The sequence below is a fragment of the Watersipora subatra genome, chromosome 11 (assembly GCF_963576615.1).
Source record: "Watersipora subatra chromosome 11, tzWatSuba1.1, whole genome shotgun sequence".
Taxonomy (NCBI): domain Eukaryota; kingdom Metazoa; phylum Bryozoa; class Gymnolaemata; order Cheilostomatida; family Watersiporidae; genus Watersipora; species Watersipora subatra.
In genome coordinates this window covers 38,024,958-38,047,492 of record NC_088718.1, presented here as the reverse complement: position 1 = coordinate 38,047,492, position 22,535 = coordinate 38,024,958, and the positions used below count along the sequence as shown (strand labels likewise).

The 22,535-nt window shown below is 35.2% G+C and overlaps 1 protein-coding gene across 1 annotated transcript; it reads left to right on the top strand.

Moving 5' to 3' along the window:
* The first annotated feature begins 10 nt into the window (after positions 1-10).
* On the top strand, positions 11-21,545 carry LOC137408810 (superoxide dismutase [Mn], mitochondrial-like). Its single transcript, XM_068095395.1, has 5 exons — positions 11-208; positions 12,995-13,164; positions 14,093-14,209; positions 16,635-16,811; positions 21,197-21,545. Exons 1-5 carry the CDS (start codon positions 171-173, stop codon positions 21,346-21,348), a joined length of 654 nt encoding a protein of 217 aa, XP_067951496.1. The 5' UTR covers positions 11-170; the 3' UTR covers positions 21,349-21,545.
* Positions 21,546-22,535: the final 990 nt, after the last annotated feature.

Sequence of the window (22,535 nt, the reverse complement as noted above, 5' to 3'; positions counted from 1 at the left end):
TTCACGCGCTAGCAGTGCCGGGGAATCCAATAGAAGCCTGTGCATTGCGATTTATTGTTTTCATACCATATTAAAACTGTAAGGATCCTGTAAAGATTGGAAATCAAACTACGAGCGCCTGATCGTCGTTTAGTTCACTTGATCTTCAAGGAACCAACATATATGGTAGTATGTTTTCCATAACGAGAAAAGCACTAACAACTGCAAGGTATGATGTAATAACGTAAAACGTTTGTGACTGGATTACATTGTGTTGAAATTGTAAATTTGATCACAAAATCGCCCATCGATGAAATATTGCTGCTTTCAATTCGATTGCTAACGTCTTGCAACACTGAACTCAAAAATCTGAAACTTCTAATCATTGCAATTTACAATGTATTGTTATAAGCAGTTTGGGAGCAGTTATGTTATGCATAGCAATCCGAATCCACACACAACATCGGTGTTGAGTTTGCTTTGTTATCTTGTTGTATTTTGACTATGTTCAGTTTATGCACTTAGCTTTATGCACTAACACTATGTGAAAGACGGAAGGTCAGTAGACAAAATCTGCTAATGCGACTCCTCTCCTCTGACCAGAATCACAACTCATTAATTACCACCTAAGATGAATTAATGCAGGACCGAGTTAGTACGACTGTCACACGAGCTGCCGGAAGAGGCGATCCTCCTACTATATATGCAAGAACGTCTGTTTATCACAACAGCTTTTTACCAAAGACTGTTCGTGAATTTAAAAACTATACATCACATCAACAATAAACAATTATTTGCTAATATGGCAATAAATTACAATATTATCTAGTGTTAACAACTGCTCAACATATGAGGCGTGCCGCTTGCCGCAACCGGCTCTAGTACAATCTATGAAGAAGATGTAAGATGTAAGCTTAGCTTGTGTAAACTAATTTGATTATTACTTCAGGTACTTGTGAAGATGTTAAGCTATTGTAAGCAATACTGGTATTTAGTAGTAAAATTTACTTTTCTTTATTCTATAAGTCAAACAACTAAAATACACAACTGACAATATTCTAAATAATAATATCAATAACAAAAAGTTAAAATAGCCAATAAAAGTCACACCCTTACTCGCACGGTCATCGATGTTTCTTTGCTCGGTCCTGTACGCCTGCAAGCCTTGTCAGTCAAATGAAAGTTCATAGGTAGGAAGCCTCAGCAATTGAGATAGTGTAGCAGCAAAGGTCAGCTGCTGATGAAGAAAGAGGCTCCAGGTGAACGGTAGAGGCTTTACAAGCAGAGGAGAGAGAGGCTCTACAGGTAAAGGAGAGCAAGAGAAACTCCACTGGCGGAGAAGAGAGCCTCGCCAGGCCGATGGAAAAGAGGCAGCCTCCACAGGCCCTTGAAAAAGGGGCTGAGTCATCGGAGCTGTTCCCTTTCATAGATGTGTTTGTTAGCCTTTGACAAGGTGTTTAGTCACTCAGGCTCTGTTCTTTATGTTGCAGAGTGTTAGCAATTGAGTGGACTTGTCTTAAGTACATCATGAGAGTGTAATCATTGGAAATGATGACTAACTCCAAGAAGTTTCACATGTGCTGAGAGAAAAAGAAGTAGGAACGTTGTGGTCGTGCCTGGTAGAGGTCTAATTTATGTTAGTGGTTTTCTGGCAGACCAATTGAGGTCTTTTTCTTCATGGGTTATTTCCATGGGAGGTTTGTAATCCGCTTGTAGATAGGTATATGCTGATTGTTTTTCAGGTGGTTCTCTGATGTATTAGGTGTCGTGTTCATTGTAATAGTGTGTATATTTCCGATGGTTTAGGTGTTTCTCTATTATGCTATCTGCTTTCGCTATTACTTCTAGACAACAGTATACACTTAACATGTGCGTTGTTTTCCAGACTTAGAACAAAACATGAAAACCTCAGTTTTATAGTCTACTTGTGTTATGGATGATTTAAATTGATAATTATATATTATTGAGAGCTGTTGAAATATGTTTATAATTATTAGAATTGAATTATCCTATCAATTACTTTACGGTGTATTGGGGACTGCTCAAGTTTATTATTGAACACAGATGAGCTGCTTTAAGTAGTTATTGCTAATAGCTCCTAAATAGGGTTTGATCTTGATTAATGACTGTTTTAATCAATTTACCTAGTTGATTGATGTAACCAAGATCTTACAGTTGACCGCTCCAGATGTTCATCCCTCCAATTTAGAACTACAGTTCCGAAGGAAATTCCTAAAGTAAAGAATGTCAAGGGGTTTTTCCAAGACCTTATGTTTTTTTTAGAACCAGAAACATATATAATAGTTGTAACTCCAGACTAAATTATAAGTATGGAAAAGAAAATGTCTGAGACTTTAAAGTATAGTCACTCTCTTGTTTTCTTAGGAATTGACTCATCGGCTTGTTTGGCTGACACATATGCCTATCTTGATGAAGCTGTGCTGAGAGAGTAAAGAATAGGAGTGAATGTTTCTTATTTTATATTGACTACGCGTTAGCCTTTGTGTCCGGGAGTGACACCATGAGCCTCAGGTTTTTAATTGTGAATCTTGTAAATTTAGGAGGTTCTTGGCTACTTCCCGTTGTTTATTGTCAGTAGAGATCCTATCATATGTAATCTTTAATTATAAATTCTTCTCTGGAGTAGCGCAGTACCAGATGCAGATCTTGCTAGACCGTATTATGCAAGTTGTTATTGCTTCGGGACTGTTGCTGATGGAGGGTTTGGTTAAGCGTGGATTTCAAATTGCACTCTTTAGGAGTTGATCCTTTCTTTTAATCTGGGCTTTGCAAGCTTTTAGTGATTATCTAACATCTTCTTATGCCCAGTATTCAATGTTGTAATCATATAATGGGTGGGTTAACGTCTGGATGTTAACTTGTAATGGTGATTTATTCCAAATCCAGAGCCTGCAGATGTTATAAGCGTGGAAATGTTTTTCTATTAAATCTGCAGCAAGCGTTGCAATAGTGATGAGACTTGTATTATTTTGTTTTTTCTTTTATGCTCAACTGGAAATATTTGGTTAGAGATACAACAATATTTTACCCTCGCAATATAGCGTACTTCAGAAGTTCAACAGACATGATCAAGAATACATGAAAAAATATAATACCGCCTTTTCGAACTTGAAATACATAAACACATTCTATAACATCCCCTTTTAAAATGGAATAAAACAATAAAGCACTCTCAGATAAATAAATAATGAGATAATTAAACAAGAAAGTTAGTGTCTATGAGTATTGAGGGATTATCTGGACCAGTATTCCATAATAGTCCTTATCCATTTTCTGATGAGATCATAGTCCGCTAAACTTTTAGGTAATCTCTTCAGCCTCTGCGGCTTACTATACCCATGGTTCAAATCAAAGTATCTGGCTTGGGTGCTGTAACTGGGTGCCCTGCCCTCTGCAGCACTTTATTCAAAACCCTGACAACAACGTGGACTGACGTGTGAGCTGTGGCATTATGCTCTGCCATTCAAGCAGTGTTAGGAGTATAGGGATCTTGGCTGGCTTTTGGAGTCCGCCAACTATGACAAGAGCCCTTTGAGCCAAGTTCCCTGCTCCAAGCGTCTTCCATGTTGATTAGTGAAATCCTGTTACGTCTGATGATGCCAGTATTAGTCTGGCCTGTGTAGGGTCTTTGTGCTACCTTTTGAACAACCACAGCTTTTTTCTGTTGCTCTAACAAACACTTGGTTACTGAGGGTTAGTTCAGGCAACCTTTTGGCCTTGAACTGCTCATCATGGTTATCTTTTGAAGTCTCTTGTCTAGCTATTTGAGGTTTAGCCAACAATGGTTGCAAAAAAGTTCCCACAGATACTCTAGGTGTAGTGGTTTTCATCTGCCTGTACATCAACAGCTTTGAAGGTCTGTAGTCATTTTATAAGGGTGTTGCTTCACAGGCTAAAAGACTTAAAAATAAGGGTCAGATGTTTTTCACATTCTCTTGATTGACCCTACTAGACTGCTCCATTAGACCTTGGATAACGGAGTTTGCAGGTTACATGAGTAAAATATAGTCTGTAGTGAACTGAGCCAATTCTTCTGAAGCAAACTGCGGTCCATTGTCAGAGATCACTGAGTCACATATACCATGTGTAGCAAAAAACCTGTTGAAGAAAACTTACAAGCTTCAATGGTTTCTCTCAAGCTACGTAAGTAAAGATAGTTTCTTCACAGCGACTGTAGTTGTCAACTAGTGGAAGGTAATGATTTGGATTCATCTCAAACAAGTTTGCTTCTAGTCTTTCCCAAGCTCTCCCTCTATCTCTCTCTCTGGCAAGGTTGAAGGATAGAGGGGTTCAACTGTTTGGTTTCAGCTGATTTGACAAACTAGTTTTGCTGATCATCTTTTGAATTTGAGTAAACATCCTGGGCCATCATTTAAACCTCCAGGCTCTCAATCGGCACTTGACAATGCTCTGGTGAACTCGGTGGATCTTGTCCAGCACCTGAAATTTTTCCTTCAATGGAAGAATTAAGCAGTTGTCACATAGTAACAAACCATCAACCACTGTGAGGTGACTCTGAACATCCCAGTAGGCCTGCAAAGCAAGGTAAGCATCAGACTTGTATGCTGATTAGTCCTGTTCGCATCATCTTACTACTTCTCTTCACATTTCATCTTGCGTTTGAGCCTCTTTAAGATCAACAATTGCTTTGATTTTTTGCTGAACCTGGTTAGCATATTCAGCAACCTTTTCAATCAGGTGATAGTTTGAAGAAGTAAAAGCTCCCACTGGTGCTCGAGATCATGCATCGACATCAAGAAGTGATCTTTTGCTTGCACATACTGAAACACTGGTGCATCTTTCATCATCCTGAGTCACATTCTAAGAATCCTGGTAGGCACTCTATCCAGATCCTTGGTTGTCATCAAACAGACAAGTAGTTTGTGTCTGTTTCCAGAGTAAACTTGATAGGTTTAATGAACTGGTCGAACATTTCACAAGCCCAAACTGTGCTCAGAGCTTCCTCTTCAATGGTGACATAGTTTGTCTCAGTATATGTGAGTGAGCCATTTGCATAGTTTTCCGGTGTCATCTGCATAAATTTAGAACAGTAGCTCTAAGACCAATGTTGCAAGCATCTATGCTTATGATAGTTGGTAGCTTTAGGTCATAGTAGGCTATTGTCTGCGATGAGGTGAGTATCTCCATAATCTGACGGAAGGCTTTTTCCTGTGCTGGACCCCACAGCCATTCACTTGATTCTTGAAGTAGACTCTTAAGCATTGATGGTAGCTGAGCTTATAATAAACTCAACCATCTGGTTGAGCATGCCATTAATCTTCATTTTTGTTTTGTTGAAAGGTGCTTGACACTCTGATTTCTTTTTTTATGGAACTATCAAAGCTAACACCTCTCTTATCAATGACATGTCTGAGAAATGTTTATGAAGTCCTACTTAACTCACACTTTTTTCCATTTAGTGTCAGTCCAGAGTCCTGTAAGATTTTCAATACTTTTTGAAGTGCTTTGTCATAAGCTTGTAAATTCTTGCCATGGATCAATGCATCGGCCATGTGGTAGACTACTCCCTGTACTACCTCTAAGCGCCTAGTCATAACTTTCTGAAACACCTCTGGAGCACTAGCTATGCCAAAAGGTATTCTATTGAAGTAGAAGCGCCCGAATGGTAACAAAAAAGTGGTAAGCCTATGTGACTCGCTATGCAACTTTATTTGACGGGAACCACTGATACATGAAAAAATATAGTAGCGCCGTTTCATACTTGAAACAAATAAACATATTATATAACACTTCTGAGACAATTCAATTTCAGCCTCCGAGTTTCTAGTTCAAAGTTTGAACTAGAAGTTTGAAGTTCAAACCAACCTAGTTTGAACTTAAAACCAACCGCATGGTTATGCCAAAGAATTCAAAGGAGTATGTAACATTACTCTTGGATATCGCAAGTCAAATTCTTTGGCCAACAAGGCTCGTCACATTCAGGCTCTAGAGCTGCTGGGGTTGGAACCCTTTTTTCAAGTTTGATAGTTTGCCCGATAATCTTTACCATATTACTAAAAAGCCATTTGCGATAACAGCAATTGTATGCAATTAATTATGTATTTATTTAACTTTAAAATGAACATGAATGTAATTGCAAATATATATTCAGCTCACTTCATTTGAAAATGATTAGCTTGTTTTAATCTGCTAGCTAACTAATAATCTGGTTTAATATCTATAATAATATTAATATTGTTATAACTATAACAATATTAGCTGTTTTTTTACATCATTATCAGTGAGCCTTGATCGCAGTCTTCTATTGGTTCATATCAATTTGAAAAAGAATTGCTCGTAATTCTATTTGGTTCCAAATACACGCGCATATTTTAATGTGTTTCCTTATAAAGGGAAATTCTTTGGAGGAAACGCAGTCTTTGTAGAAATTGAGTAATATGAGATTGCTGCACCTTGCTCTCAATTCATCATTGCTTTGGACCTGGATTATTTTAAGTTGCAACTCATTAGGAGTATCAGCTGGTTCCACGCTGAATTGCATGGCAAAGACATTCAACTCTCCTTGCTGAGCTTTTACATCTTGAAATCTTCGTTCAAGTTCATCTAGCAGTAGTGAACGCTCATCAGCATATTTATGTGTACTTTCTGGAGTTTGATGCTGCAGAGTCGAAACATGTGCGGTGTTATCTCATTCCAATTGCATTTTGAACAGTTTAGTTTCAAGCACTTTTTATATTTGATCGCAAGTCACTGAGAAGTTAATTGTAGCCTTGTAGCTTCTGGTTCAACTCGGATAAGTGGTTTGTAATGTCAACCATGAAGTCAAGATCACACAACATTTTACTGTCACCCAGCTCCATAACAGGCCTGTCTTACATATCCAAATATTCTTTTGTTTTTTTCATTTGTTCTTTTCTTTCTCCAGCATGTTTTCATGACTCAACCACTTTACTTCACAATAATAAATAGCATCACTGTACTGTTACTACACCTTATTGAAAAACTGCTGACAATTAGTGAGACCTCTACTTTTTATGAAATTTTCGCAAGATACTACTTCTTAAAGACTGAGCACACAGATTCTCCTGATGTATGATGCAGTGGTACAATACTAAACCACTTAGTTTCAGATTGAGATGAGATAGTTGTTTTTTACGTAAGCAGTTAATCATTTTTGTTTTTCGACCATTATTTGAGCGCCACCCGTGGTAAGGCCACATAGTTTCTCAAATTTAAGCTCAATTTATTCATATTATTCATTGCAGCAACAAGTTTCTCAATAATGTCCTGACATTTCATAGTGCCATGTATGCCCTCCAATGACAACAACTCAGTTGTTTCACTCATCAGTAATAATATGAACAAATATAGCCAATTGAGCAGTATTTGTTGTCTGCTGTCTCACCAAAAGCCAGAGAATAAAATTGGAATTCCTTCAACTGGTCTAATGTCTTTTCAGTGTTTTTTGCTATATCAGTAATCTGATATTGCTCTTCTGGATAGGCTGATATTATTGAATAAATTCACTTTGTCGGGTGTCAGCGATTCACCAGCAGTGACGATTCACTTCTTTACAAATTCTCTTTCACTGTCAGGTCTCAGTTTCCTTGCATTTAACTCACTAATTGCAAAACTAGTTTGGTGACAACTTTTATTGTTAACAAGAGTTCTAGTTAATGCAGCTTGTTGCGACTTCAAACCCTGTTGAAAAGCATTGATTTTGTCCCCGCGTTGTTGTCCAGTCAGTTCAGAGAGTTTACTATGCCTTGTATGGTAAGGCCGTTACATATTTGGCGTTCCAGATGTCCATTTTTTAGCTCATAAGTTTCTTCGTTTTTTTCTTTAACTTTTATCGCAGCACCATCGCAATAAGTAATAATTGTATCAGTTGCTTTTTTCATCACTGTTATAATATCCCTACATACCAGGCAAAGAAGTTTATTTTTATCTTCCACAAAAAAGTCATTAGTTCATTGCTGTTGAAACACTCGATGATTTGCATCTACTTTTTCGTTTTACTGAGATAGCCATTTCTTTGTGTGCAGTCACATGATTTCCAAAAAAACCGCGATATCCAACCAAAAAAGCCGCTTCCATGTTCAGTCTTCAATAACAGTAGAGTAATCACTTTTTTCTAATTCATCATATTATTGCATCTCATTTTTATTAGCCGGCAGTGTGAGTCAGTAAGATCATAGTAGTAGGTAAATATTATATTACAATGGACTTTCGCCATACTGTTTTAATTCATTCCAGTGTTGGCATGGTAAGGTGAAAATGTTGTATAGAGCAGTATAAAAACCCATAGTAATTATCTAATGCAAACACTCCTTGTAAATATCATCAAAATTTTATATACCCACTGTACATATTAAAAATTATTAGCAAATTAATATGTTAACCTTAGTAACTATAGTTACTGACAGTAATTTTAGTCTATTTAGTGCTTTTCGTGGTTATGATCTGCAATAAAATTTCAGTCTAATTTACAGTAGACGCTCCTATGACGTATACCTTCTATAACGAAAATTCCAGATAATGTAAAGAGTTCCTGTGAAGTTTTTGCTTCCTATTACATAAAAAACTCCATATAACATAAAGTGTCCAGTAGAGTGAGTTCTCAAATTCGAGTTGAATGTTACTCTGCTTTGCCGCACTTGCTAGTGAAAAACAACTTTCGTGCTGCATTATATGTTATATATACAACTTCCATGGCGATTTAGTTCGTGGTGATAGATAGTCAGATGAGTCGACAAAACAGAAAATGGGTAGCTCCGCAATTGTTCATACATAAAGGCGATTGATTGGTGCAGGTGTTACAACGCTGGCCTACCAATCTGAATGTTAGGGTTGGAGTAACATCGAAAGTTATCTTTTATCCTAACCTTGAACCCCCTAGATACAGATAGATAAAGAACGGGTAGTACCACTTTGTATAGTAAAATTATTTTGTTATTTTGCTTTGATGTAAATGAATGAAATATTTGCTAGTAGCTTTACAGAATAGATCTTGCTGTTTAAAAAGAAATTAAGCAAATATTTCTAAATAAACATCAAAAATGTGCATCCCCATCAAACTGTTGTCAAATTGCCACAATCATGATCTATAAAACCAGTGAGATTGATCACAAAAAGGAGAAAGGTTGTCAATGAGGTCAATATACTGCAGTTATGGTACAGCCCACAAATTAAAAAAGTTAAGTCAAGTGTTTCGTTTTTGTATAGCCAAAGGGTGAGTTTGTAAAGATCTTAAAACAGCAATTTACATGTATTTTACTGTTCTTATAGCGTGAAATCCCTATAACGTAAACGGTCCTGGAATGGATCACTTATGTGGTAGGAGCGCCTACTATGTGCTGTACATACCATAGGGAGTTCTTACCTTCTAGGCAGACGTATAACATAAATTTTAAATTGAACTTAAAAGAATTTAGCTTACTAAACACATACTTGAAAGAAGTTTTAGTATGTATTTTACTAGCTTCAACTTGGTCATCGGCAAAATTTTATCACTCATCTGTTTCTGATTTTGTTTTCACCATAACGAATAACGTTGAACTGAGAGAGAGCGTGCATCATATCTCTTTCATGCGTTGTGGGAGGTAATTCGGCAATTAGCATATCATCATCTTTGTTATTCCGACATATTCAGCACACTGACCGACTGCCAAATTTGAATTTTAAGAAAATATTTTGTTGATATCATTTGGCAAAAAAATATACGGCGAGGGCAAAGAAGCGTCATGTTTCACATCGTAAGGCGAAAAAACTATATAACCGGGTCATCGTACTCGAGGGAAAACTGTGCTAGACTGTATCATGTATGTTTGAATGATTATTCACTTTTATTATTATTAACTTTCCAATTATCTGAAGGGCTTTATAAATAAGACTGACTGGCTTGATTTGGCCGTAGGTTCCCCACCCCTGCTCTAAAGTATTTTTTCATGATCTCTCATAGATATTCTCGGGTTACCTGTCACTGTTTTTTTGCATCTACTACCACCTTCTGGTAGTTTCTGTGCTACACCTTAATCACTCACTGACTTTTATAGTCAATTCCCCTAGCACATCATTTTTAACTATTTTAGTTCTACCGACAAGTCACGGGCCATTTGGCAGCTATGATTGTACTAAATCGGTACAGTTTTAGTCTCATCCTGCCTAGCTTCAACTCATCTTTTGAAGGATCACCAATTTTTTATTAAAATTGAAACAAAAAGGATTTTGCTTTGAGATTTACCATTCCCTCTATAACTCATTTTTCATGAGATCCTACACCATATGTTCAGCTGTGTCATATCTTTGGAGAAAGCTAAAAAAGCTGAGCTCTAGTTTTTCGTAGACCGACAAATTTTACAAGAATAGGTTTGAATAGGGAATATTGGTTTCATATTCCCTTCCTAATGTCAGTTTTAGTCACTGTACTATCTACAGTGGTTTCCTACTCGTAGTTATAAATTTTGATGCACTGCTATTTTTGCTTTGCAAAAAGACTGACATATAGGACGTCTACCTGACATCTACCTTTTTGCTTCGCCAAAAGACAGGTAGACTTTTGGTCATGTCTCTCCTCACGGTACAATTAGGTTTTTTTATGATCTCGCTACAGTTGGCTGCAGTCTCTGCATTGCATCACCAGATTTTTCTAATGTATGTTTAGATTAAGCTGTTTAATGCTATTTCATGAGTGTACAACACAAATAGAAAGACAGTTATGTTCTTATCTATATTACATATACCGCAAAGCCTCTATTTGAATCCTACAACTATTAGGATTTCACCTCTAATAGAACGCCATTATAGAAGAAGGGTTGAAAAATACAGTGCCACCCTGTATATAATTGAACACCACCTCTAATATACCGTCACTTTAACATTCTTTGATCTTCGCGAACCAATAATAAGAAGTAATCAATAAAAAATTTTCTACAAAATGGTACTAATAATGACTAAATTACATCAATAACAATGAATTATTTTATTGTTGTTGTCACGGTTGCCCTAAATTTACAGGCGATGTGCCTAAGAAGATCAATCGTCAGAATAATCATAAGTATACTCTGATTCGCAGTCACTAAGGTCTAAACCCTGACCTGAAAGCTTTAAAATGTTAGATAAACGGTGAGAATACTTTTCAGTAACAGCGTATGACATAATAGCAGCCATTGTTTTGGCATATTGAAGTCCGTTTTTAGCTCCGTTTTTACTCAAGTTTTTTTACGTTTTTCCCCAAAACTTTGAGCGCAACACCATCGAAATAAGTAATAGTTGTATCAGTCTTATATGTTTTACTCAAAGTAGTTCCTTGTTTGATTCGGTCTGATGCATTGACATATAACAAAAACCTTTTTGCAAAAAAGTTAATGCCAACGGCATTAATATTGCTGTCTGAAGGGGAGTGCAAAATATAGGCGACATTCACATCCCTCCATCTGTAACAGAGTTACATATATCTGGCAAAGATTTTTACCAGCTAGTCGAAAAATAAACTGCCACCCTCTTTTTGAACGTCACCTAACAAAACGCCACTATAGAGGAGGGGTTGAAAAATGCACCGCAATGTTGCTCAAACAAAGGTTTTACGGTATCTTATATTCTAATTATATCAAGGAAGCTAAATATCTTGTTTCTTCTAAAATTCAAACACTATCATTTTTTATAAACAAAGTGCATGGAGGTCGCATTGACTGTCAAGTCAGTTGATGTTTTTTTGCCCAAGATATGTTTTTATGCCTTTCATGCTTTTTCCAAGCTAACATGTTTTCCAAGTTGAATTGTAAATTACAGATTTACTGAAAGCTGTTTAGCCTTTTTTGTATTGTTCAGTAAAGAGTTAAATGTACCCATCTAGTACGTCATGTTTTGTCTTGTATTCTTTTCAAGTCATTTATGAACATATTATATGGTAGATTTGTCGTCATTTAAGCGGCATTTAGTACTAAATGAAAAGTTTTTATAGTACATTGATTCCCTAAGGTGTTTGCTATTCACTGTCCAGTATTTTTATTCCTAGTAGAGTTACATTATATTTCTAATCATTATTTGATAAGTTTAGTCTGATATATCATGGAAAGTTTGGTGTTTAAAGTGTGGTTCTAATTCCTATTCGTATGAAAAAGGAGTAAAACACTTCTTTACAAAACCCCATTTGAAGGCCCTCAGTCAGTATAGTAAGGAGATTGACTTTAGATTGCCACACCCAAATTAAACCATTTCATTTGAACCTGGGGCTAGTAGTGAAACGCATTCATGTATAAAAAGTTTTCACCTATCCATAACAAAAACTCTTGTCATCGATCCGAGGAAAGCTGTATAACGTTTTCACGACGTTTTAGCAGCTTCAACTTTATTATGAGGATACTATAGTTTGTTTCTCAGGCATGTTGAGAAGTCAATGTTGTCCTGAGCCTGTCTTGATCCCAGCTCTACGCTATTTATATATCTCATTACTCCACAAGTTTAGAAATATTTTTATTTGTTTTGCTGATTTCCACTTTTCTTTAGTGTATTGCTCTGAAAGTTAGTTTCATTGTGTTTTGGATATGGTGAGATATATAAGCTCATGTTATGAAGGGATTCCCATGTTTGCTAACCAATTAATAATGATTTGGGGTCTGTTGATTGCCACACAAGTTAAGTCATTTTATTTGAAACTGGGGCTAGTAGTGACACGCATTCATGTATAACAGGTCCTCACCTATCCATAACAAAAACTATCTTGTCATCGATCCTAGGAAAGCTGTATCACTTTTGTATGACCTTTTATTTCAATTTTCTACTACATTGTTTTTCATGATAACTTTTTATACTTTTAGTGTTTTTGTTATATAATATATTTTGTTGGATGATTAATGTATTTATAGTAAAAGCATGCATTGTATATTATATTTTATTTATTGTATATTATACAATTTATGTTTTATTGGTAACATGCCAGATAGTTTTCCTTCATCCAAAGTTTTCTATTTTTGTCCTTGTCTTTGTTTTTTTCTGGATAATGTTGAAAAGTATTTTTTCTTTGCCTCCACAGCTCCTTAGTGAGAGGGCTTCACACACTGCCCGAGCTTCCATATAGTTATGGGGCTCTATCTCCTGTCATCTCTGAGGAAATCATGACCCTTCATCACTCCAAACATCATCAAACTTACGTGGACAACCTGAACGCCACAGAGTCGAAGCTCAATGAGGCACTGGCATCTGGTATTTACCATAAATGAGTTCTTATTGTATTGTGTTCATACAAACAAAAAGGTATTTTAAAGCATCGCATCCACAAATAATATTAGCCCTTTTAGTAAAGGTCTCTGTCTAAATATTTTGGTTATCTTATCCTTTTCCCAACATGACGGTCACATGACTATGGGCTGCTCTTAACTCTGTTTCACTGGTTGATGCTGACAGAAGCACATCAGGCTGTTGAAAGAATTGATAAATAAAATAATATTGATTTCAGTATTTTTAATGAAGAAATTTTTTATGCTTCTCGGTAGTATGATTGTTAATTTTATACATGGTCTCATTGGTTTCTCTTTGAGAATGAAAACAAAGTTTAGTTTTTCAGTAATGTGAGAACAAAGTGTTTATAGTAACGGAATATCAATCGAAACTTTAATTGAAATTCTTACTTTGCTGTGGTTGTTTGCATTTTATTATTGTATTATGTTTTAACTTAATCCGGATTTTTCGTGTTGTGATTTCGTTTAATAAAAACAATGCCCAAAACTTATTTATGAAAAAAATTATTGTTCTTTTTTCTCAAAATTTCTGAAATCCTTTGCAGTTTTCGTGTTTACCCATTAATTGTTTGTGTGTGACAGTACTTGCGGTTTTTCCCACAAGCAGGATGTCATGACAAATAAAGCTATAGGCGATTTTGAAGACTAGTGGTAGTTTTAGACATGGTGATTTTCCTTTCGCATTCCCAAAGTTGTTTTCTAGTGTAATTAAGTGTTACTCTTTAGGAGCTTTTAAAGTTCACTGTAATGACTAAGAACATTATTAATGAAGAACTTGCTTAAATTTCCTCAATCAACAAATTAATATACTCAACGTTTAATTCTACATTTGCCTTGAAATGTCTACGTCGTACTTTTTGGAAAGAATCGTTCTACCTTTGAGTATTTTACAGGAGACATATCAGCTGCCATCGCACTTGAGCCAGCAATGAAGTTCAATGGAGGCGGGCATATAAACCACAGCATTTTCTGGACAAATCTCTCTCCTCATGGCGGCGGAGTTCCCAAAGGTAGTTCACTTGGTTAAACAGTAGATGCTACTTGCGTTTAACATAGAGTTGGGCTTTAGTCGTAGATGCTCGCTAGAAGTTAGTAAGTGTAAACTTACTTTAGTCGTAGATGCTCGCTAGAAGTTAGTAAGTGTAAACTTACTTTAGTCGTAGATGCTCACTAGAAGTTGGTAAGTGTAAACTTACTTTAGTCATATATGCTCGCTAGAAGTTGGTAAGTGTAAACTTACTTTAGTCGTAGATGCTCGCTAGAAGTTGGTAAGTGTAAACTTACTTTAGTCATAGATACTCGCTAGAAGTTGGTAAGTGTACACTTACTTTAGTCATAGATGCTTGCTAGAAGTTGGTAAGTGTAAACTTACTTTAGTCGTAGATGCTCGCTAGAAAATGGTAAGTGTAAACTTACATTAGTCGTAGATGCTCGCTAGAAGTTAGTAAGTGTAAACTTACTTTAGTCATAGATGCTCGCTAGAAGTTAGTAAGTGTAAACTTACTTTAGTCGTAGATGCTCGTTAGAAGTTAGTAAGTGTAAACTTACTTTAGTCATAGATGCTCGCTAGAAGTTGGTAAGTGTAGACTTACTTTAGTCATAGATGCTCGCTAGAAGTTGGTAAGTGTGAACTTACTCTAAAGATGAACTTGCACCAAGTTTTAGTAAATTTTATCAGAAAGTATCTGTATGCTTCATTTATGATTGTTTTAAATTAAAGATTAAGGTTAAAATCGACAAAACCTGAGCGCGATTAAAATGCTCAGAAGAAAAATATACATGCGCTGCATGATGCTACTTGTTGCTATATTGTTCATCTAGTTTATGATGGTGATAATAATAATAATATTGTTCATCTAGTTTATGATGGTGATAATAATAATAATATTGTTCATCTAGTTTATGATGGTGATAATAATAATATTATATTGTTCATTTAGTTGGCGAAATGACTCCACGAGTTAGTATCGTTAACAATGATCATCTGTAGTCTAGTACTAAGCTTAAGATTTGCTATGCTAAACCCTAGTCATTCATTTCAGCTATTGTGTTATGCTTAGTTACCAAGACAAAGTAAATGTAGGTACAAATGTTAAGTGATAGATTAATTTGGCCCAAAGCTTTGTTTACTTTGAAAAGGAATAGTTTGTAAAGAGAGTCATAGTTTCCATCTTAGTGTTCACTTACCGTGGATAATTTAGGCAACTCTCTCGATGCTCATATGGGCGTCAAGTGAAAAACCTTGCAAGATTTTACATGTCTCATGGTAAGGACTGTAACATTTACATTACAGACCATAAAGTTCATCCTTGAGTTTTCACTGAATATTCTTTGGTTAAGATAACTTGATTTTATTTAATCTGTTGATTATCTCGGACTTTAGTTTAGATGCAGTTTACTTTGCAGCTGGACATGTCTCTAGTTGTCAAGGTTTTCTTGCTACAGGACTCAGATATTTCCAGCCAAGGCCAGAGAGTCATCGTTTCAGCGACATTGTTCTTAAACACACAGCTTCTGCTTTCAATTAGCTTAGCAGACATTATATTCAACCTTTGAGGGATTTCTCACACAATTATGTCTGTTTGTTTGTAATTAAACTGCATTTAAATTGATTCAAATAGTTTTGATTGCAGAATCTTTATTTTACTCACCTGTCTGTGTGGTTATCTTCAAATGCATTTCCCCTAAATAGACCTGAATAGCTTCAATCAAGGTTTGCGATATCTGATGGACTATCTGGTATTAGATGTAGTTTTTAGAGTGTTAGATATGCGGGATCATGAAAGGATGGACTTTTTTATGAATTCGGACATCAACATAGGAATATTTCAACTTGCAGTCAGGCCTCAACTTTTTATCACCTTCACATACAATGTTTCAACATACAATGTCTCAACGTACAATATCTCAACGTACAATATCTCAACGTACAATGTCTCAACATACAATGTCTCAACATACAATGTTTCAACGTACAATGTTTCAACGTAAAATGTTTCAGCATACAGTTTCTCAACATTGGAAATATTCATTTCAACATATGAACAGCTTCAACATTTTCAGCAGATCAGAGGTTTGCCTGTATTAGTATTGAGAACCTAGGAGGTACACCGTGGATGAGCAGTTTGTTTATTAAATTTGTTGATATTCTGTGAGGTCATGCAAGTAACACAGGCTTGTCAAATATCTTCAACCTGATGAGGTTTAAAGGGCTGTTCAGTGGTTGTAGGCTCATTCTTTCAGTTCAGCTTTCTTGAAGATTCATGCAAAAGATTAATGGAAATTTCCAATGCGTCGACCGAACATTTGGCTCAAAATATTAATGTAGTTTAGGAGAGTTCAGTTCATTTTTGAGGTGGTTACAAACACTAAAAGTGTGTATGCATAGTTTAGTCCTCTATTTCCTTGTTTATACACATATGATTCCATATGCAGGTGATATCAAAGAACTGATTGAGAGAGATTTCAGTAGTTTTGACAAGTTCAAGGAGCTGATGACAGCCAAGACCGTTGGAATTCAGGGTTCAGGCTGGGGATGGCTCGGGTGGAATCCGAGACACGGTCGCCTCAGGATGACCAAGTGCCCTAACCAGGACCCTCTCACCACCAAAGGTCTGTTTTTAATCGTTAGTAGGTGTACAAGTTTGCATAATATTAGTGTAATGTATACTTATATATATAAATATATAAGTATACATATATATAATATATATACTATATTATATATATAAGTATACATATATATATATAATATATATACTATATTATATATACATAAGTATACATATACAGTATATTATATATTATACCAGATTTCTCTCATTGTCGACGTGGTCCCGTCATAGTTTAGTTGCGATTGTCAATAATACCAGATTGTGCCAGCTATTCGATGTTAAACATTATTGAACGATAATTGTAGTGTCATCATAATAACATTATATTCTGTCGGATAATCTGGAGTTGTCAATCCTTTATATGATGTTAGTATCAATTCTGATGCATGACCAAGATTAACATGGCTGTACAGGGAATAAATTGCAAAGTAACGACTCTCATTCTTTTCAACTCATTCTTTTCTATAAATATCACATAACTAAAACACTACAATAGTTCCAGAGGGTTGCTTTGAGGTGAAAAAATAACAATCCTCGACTGAACTATTCATGATTCGTAATCCTACTGATCGGTTGCTGAAAGATCGAAATATCTGCATTAATATCACCGTGTCTTTACAAAGGTTTTATTTCGTTTAGTTAACTTTGATTTTGCTGCATTCGATCATCAAATGTTGGGAGGATCACTGGGGTTAACGCTTGATTGTTTTATCTACGGCTTAATATTCATTTGAGTTAACTTGAGACTTTTTTAGTATTTTAGCATTGTCTTTGACCGTTAAAATAATAGTTTCTTGAACAATCATTTTAGCCAGTTTGCTGTCTCATTTACTTGTAGGTAAATTTTGTAACACCGTGTGTCTGTTTGACAAAATGTAGAAATATCGTTCGATTATTCAAACTTTGTAAACAAAATCTGTCTAACTTGGTTGAAATGCATCTTTAGTTCAACTTAAGTTCTTGGAAAACAAACATTTAGTTTTAGTAGGTATACTGCATTGAATCAAGATGTGGAAAGGACTTCCCAATGAGGTTTCTTAAAAGTACTATTCATGTTATACCTATATGATTGTATTTCTGTAATCTATATTTTATAATTTCGTTACATTTTACATTTTGTATAATATCATATATAGAAATATCTAGCTATTTCGCAGTTCAGGTTTTGCGACGACAGTACTTTTCGTGGTAAAAATATTCATTAAAAATCAACGACTAAAATACATAAATTTTTCTCATATTGTTACCTTACAAGATCATCAGGGTTTGCCGGCTCCCTGCTTCGCTAGGTGTAAATGTTCAAAGTGCCTGTGACGCTCTTTATCATGCATTTTAAATGCCCTCAACCGTCAGAATTGTTTAATAAGTCTGGGCAAAAGAGGAAAATCTTACATTTTATAAAAAAGTGACTTTATTGAATAGGAATTCATTAGTTTTTTTTCGCGGATTTCACCTTTATGCAGGTCCGTCGGTCACAATTAACCACGTAAAATGAGAGATCACTGCTATATATGTTCAGTTTAAACAAACTGCAAAACTCTTAAGGATTAAAGCAAGGATGGTTACAAACAGGTGAAGTTGGAAATTCGTATTTATTCTTTATTGATAATAACACTCCATAAAACCTGTGACAATGAAATTGGTAACCAATTGACAATCAATTCACTAAATCACAAAATAACCCATAAATAAATCAACAATTTTTGTAATAGCATAATTCCAAAAGGGATGAGGTGTTAATAAAAACAAACTTAAGTACAAACCTGTGCCTCTACTTAACCCAATCAATGTTCCATGATAGCAGTACTGTATATTAAGGTAGAATCATATCAATCAATGTTCCATGATAGCAGTACTGTATATTAAGGTAGAATCATATCAATCAATGTTCCATGATAGCAGTACTGTATATTAAGGTAGAGTCATATCAATCAATGTTCCATGATAGCAGTACTGTATATTAAGGTAGAATCATATCAATCAATGTTCCATGATAGCAGTACTGTATATTAAGGTAGAATCATATCAATCAATGTTCCATGATAGCAGTACTGTATATTAAGGTAGAATCATATCAATCAATGTTCCATGATAGCAGTACTGTATATTAAGGTAGAATCATATCAAACAATGTTCCATGATAGCAGTACTGTATATTAAGGTAGAATCATATCAAACAATGTTCCATGATAGCAGTACTGTATATTAAGGTAGAATCATATCAAACAATGTTCCATGATAGCAGTGCTGTATATTAAGGTAGAATCATATCAAACAATGTTCCATGATAGCAGTACTGTATATCAAGGTAGAATCATATCAATCAATGTTCCATGATAGCAGTACTGTATATTAAGGTAGAATCATATCAAACAATGTTCCATGATAGCAGTACTGTATATTAAGGTAGAATCATATCAATCAATGTTCCATGATAGCAGTACTGTATATTAAGGTAGAATCATATCAATCAATGTTCCATGATAGCAGTACTGTATATTAAGGTAGAATCATATCAATCAATGTTCCATGATAGCAGTACTGTATATTAAGGTAGAATCATATCAAACAATGTTCCATGATAGCAGTACTGTATATCAAGGTAGAATCATATCAATCAATGTTCCATGATAGCAGTACTGTATATTAAGGTAGAATCATATCAATCAATGTTCCATGATAGCAGTACTGTATATTAAGGTAGAATCATATCAATCAATGTTCCATGATAGCAGTACTGTATATTAAGGTAGAATCATATCAATCAATGTTCCATGATAGCAGTACTGTATATTAAGGTAGAATCATATCAATCAATGTTCCATGATAGCAGTACTGTATATTAAGGTAGAATCATATCAAACAATGTTCCATGATAGCAGTACTGTATATCAAGGTAGAATCATATCAATCAATGTTCCATGGTAGCAGTACTGTATATCAAGGTAGAATCATATCAATCAATGTTCCATGATAGCAGTACTGTATATTAAGGTAGAATCATACCAATCAATGTTCCATGATAGCAGTACTGTATATTAAGGTAGAATCATATCAAACAATGTTCCATGATAGCAGTACTGTATATTAAGGTAGAATCATATCAATCAATGTTCCATGATAGCAGTATTGTATATTAAGGTAGAATCATATCAATCAATGTTCCATGATAGCAGTACTGTATATTAAGGTAGAATCATATCAATCAATGTTCCATGATAGCAGTACTGTATATTAAGGTAGAATCATATCAATCAATGTTCCATGATAGCAGTACTGTATATTAAGGTAGAATCATATCAATCAATGTTCCATGATAGCAGTACTGTATATTAAGGTAGAATCATATCAAACTTACGTTGAGTCATAAAAGTTAATATTAAGGGGTTAGCGTTATGTCATTACGGTCTTACTTAGTAGGCCCTTAAGGACTGCTATTGGTCAGACAAATAGGCCTGTGGTAGCAAAAACAAGCGATAAAACTGTATAAAAAAGTCGTGGAACTACTTGATGAAATAAACAGCTGCAAAGCTCAGTGCAACGTTAAAATGGATGCAAATAAAGTAATATTTATCAGGCCAAGGTTGCTTTTGTTAATATTAAATTTAAATTCAAAAAGATTTATAACATTATATATGTATTATTACTTAATAATTGATGCTACTAAGTGTTCTAAATAAAATTCACCAAATTGTCACTACCGTGGCGTAGGTTCGCTACTAGATACTCTTACTAACATCATACAATAGTTCAAAGTTCACAATGCATTAAGAAAGCAATCTTTACTATAATAAAAAACGTGTCTGTTTGTCCAAAGCCACGGTCAGGTTAGAAAAAAGGATAGCTTCATTTGGGATTCAAACTCCGCACATGCAGCAAGAAACACTGATATTTTAACATCTGCGTCAATCAGCCACCTTCCTAATTTTTGGAATAATTTTACATAGTTATCACACCTGATGATCTCTCACGGTGCACTATACTGCCGGTGTAATAGTAGCTATAATGTAGCACTATATAGATATCATAGTTGTTTATAAGAATAGAATAGTAACAGCATAAAGATCAGTATTTTCAAAGGGAGCAAATAATTGCTTGCTTCGGTAGTAATGTCGATTATCTCGGTTATTGGTTTATTATAAGTTATTTTCCCAGTGTTTGGTAATAGATTATTCCTGCAGATATGATGCATAACTTGATTTCAAGTCAATTTGATAGCCAGTCATAAATTAGATGTCTTGCAATACAGTAATAGTTGATTAGATTGGTTGTACGTCATGATTTGAATTGATTCCGAAAGGTGCTACGATTTACAAAAGACTGCACTAGCAATATCATTATCATGCGTTATGCTACTTCATCCATGTTTATAATATCTTGTAGATGTGATCCCTCTTCTCGGTATTGATGTGTGGGAACATGCGTATTATCTTCAATATAAGAATGCTCGGGCTAACTATGTCAAGGCCATTTGGGATGTCATAAACTGGGATAATGTTAATGAGAGGCTGGATGCAGCGAGAATGCAGTCATAATTTGGCGTTGTTGCCCAGGCCCATATGTACTTCGGGTTTTCTCAGCTTTGTTTTACTCTTCTTAATAATCTCCACAACAAACCCGTGTTCTTGTTTTTTGGTATGTAATGACTGTGCTCTTTTGCACACTGCTTGCTTATTAATGTTTAAAGCATTGGGTGCTCTTTGATAATACATTTGTGTCGTATATGCACATACACTGTAAATGTCTTAGTCTTATATCAGGCCTCATTGCGCTAAAGCGATGCTGCAAAAGGGAATGTCTAACGATTTCTTATGTGTCTATGGAAGTCGAAGACAATGTAAAAAAAGGTTTTATCCGCCCTAGTTTTGTCGATTAGCTATGCTAATGCGTATTATGGCTTCATGATTCCTCCAGCTTTTTTCTTTTGCTCAACTAATTTTGTTGAAGAAAATAAATCACAAATCACCCTTTTATGGAAGAAATTATCCTTTTACCTGTATAAAAATTAAGTAGTACATGTACTTGAAAATCGTTTGAATATTTTCCACATTCTTCATCCATGTAGTAACTGAAATTTGTGTCATTTCATTTTGTAAAGCTGATTTTCAAAGTTGTCCGTCTCTTTTTGATGATGCCTGGCTAGCAATAAAGTGAGTCTAGCACGTTGTTGCCCTACAACTAGCCTCTCGGTAAGCTATATCCAAAATAACATAGATTCACGCCGTTCGATCATGAAGGTAAAACATGAGTACTTTATAGCCTTATTTGATGTTATTTTGTTTACTCAGAATAAGACGATTAAATGTGGAAAAACGCTGAATCAGATTAAATGACGATTAAATGTGAAAAAACTTGAATCAAAATGATAATCTTTACTATAGTAAGAGCCGTGTCCACTCGTGCAAAGCCGTCGAAGATTGAGAAAAAATATTGTATCTTACGAGATTTGAACTCGTGACTTTCAGCACGATAAACCAGCACTAACAGCTGTGCCAGTTCTGTACATATTAAGCTCACCTACAATTTCTCGCGCACACTAGACTTCCAGGATACTACTATATAACATAAGTAACAGCGCAGATCCCTTATATCATAAAACATTTGGTCTTTGGTAATCTGGCTCTCAAAGAAATAGCAAAGTAATGTTCCATGAACTTCGTCCTCTAACAATTCAGCTTTTGTCAAGTGAAGTAATTTTTTTAATCTTTTGCAAATGAGCAAA

Bases quoted from the DNA above. Each gene is read 5' to 3' on its own strand.
- LOC137408810 (XM_068095395.1), top strand. From the start codon at position 171: ATGTTTTCCATAACGAGAAAAGCACTAACAACTGCAAG. The intron at 14,210-16,634 runs GTAGTTCACTTG...TTCCATATGCAG, and splicing joins TGGCGGCGGAGTTCCCAAAG to GTGATATCAAAGAACTGATT. The intron at 16,812-21,196 runs GTCTGTTTTTAA...AATATCTTGTAG, and splicing joins GGACCCTCTCACCACCAAAG to ATGTGATCCCTCTTCTCGGT.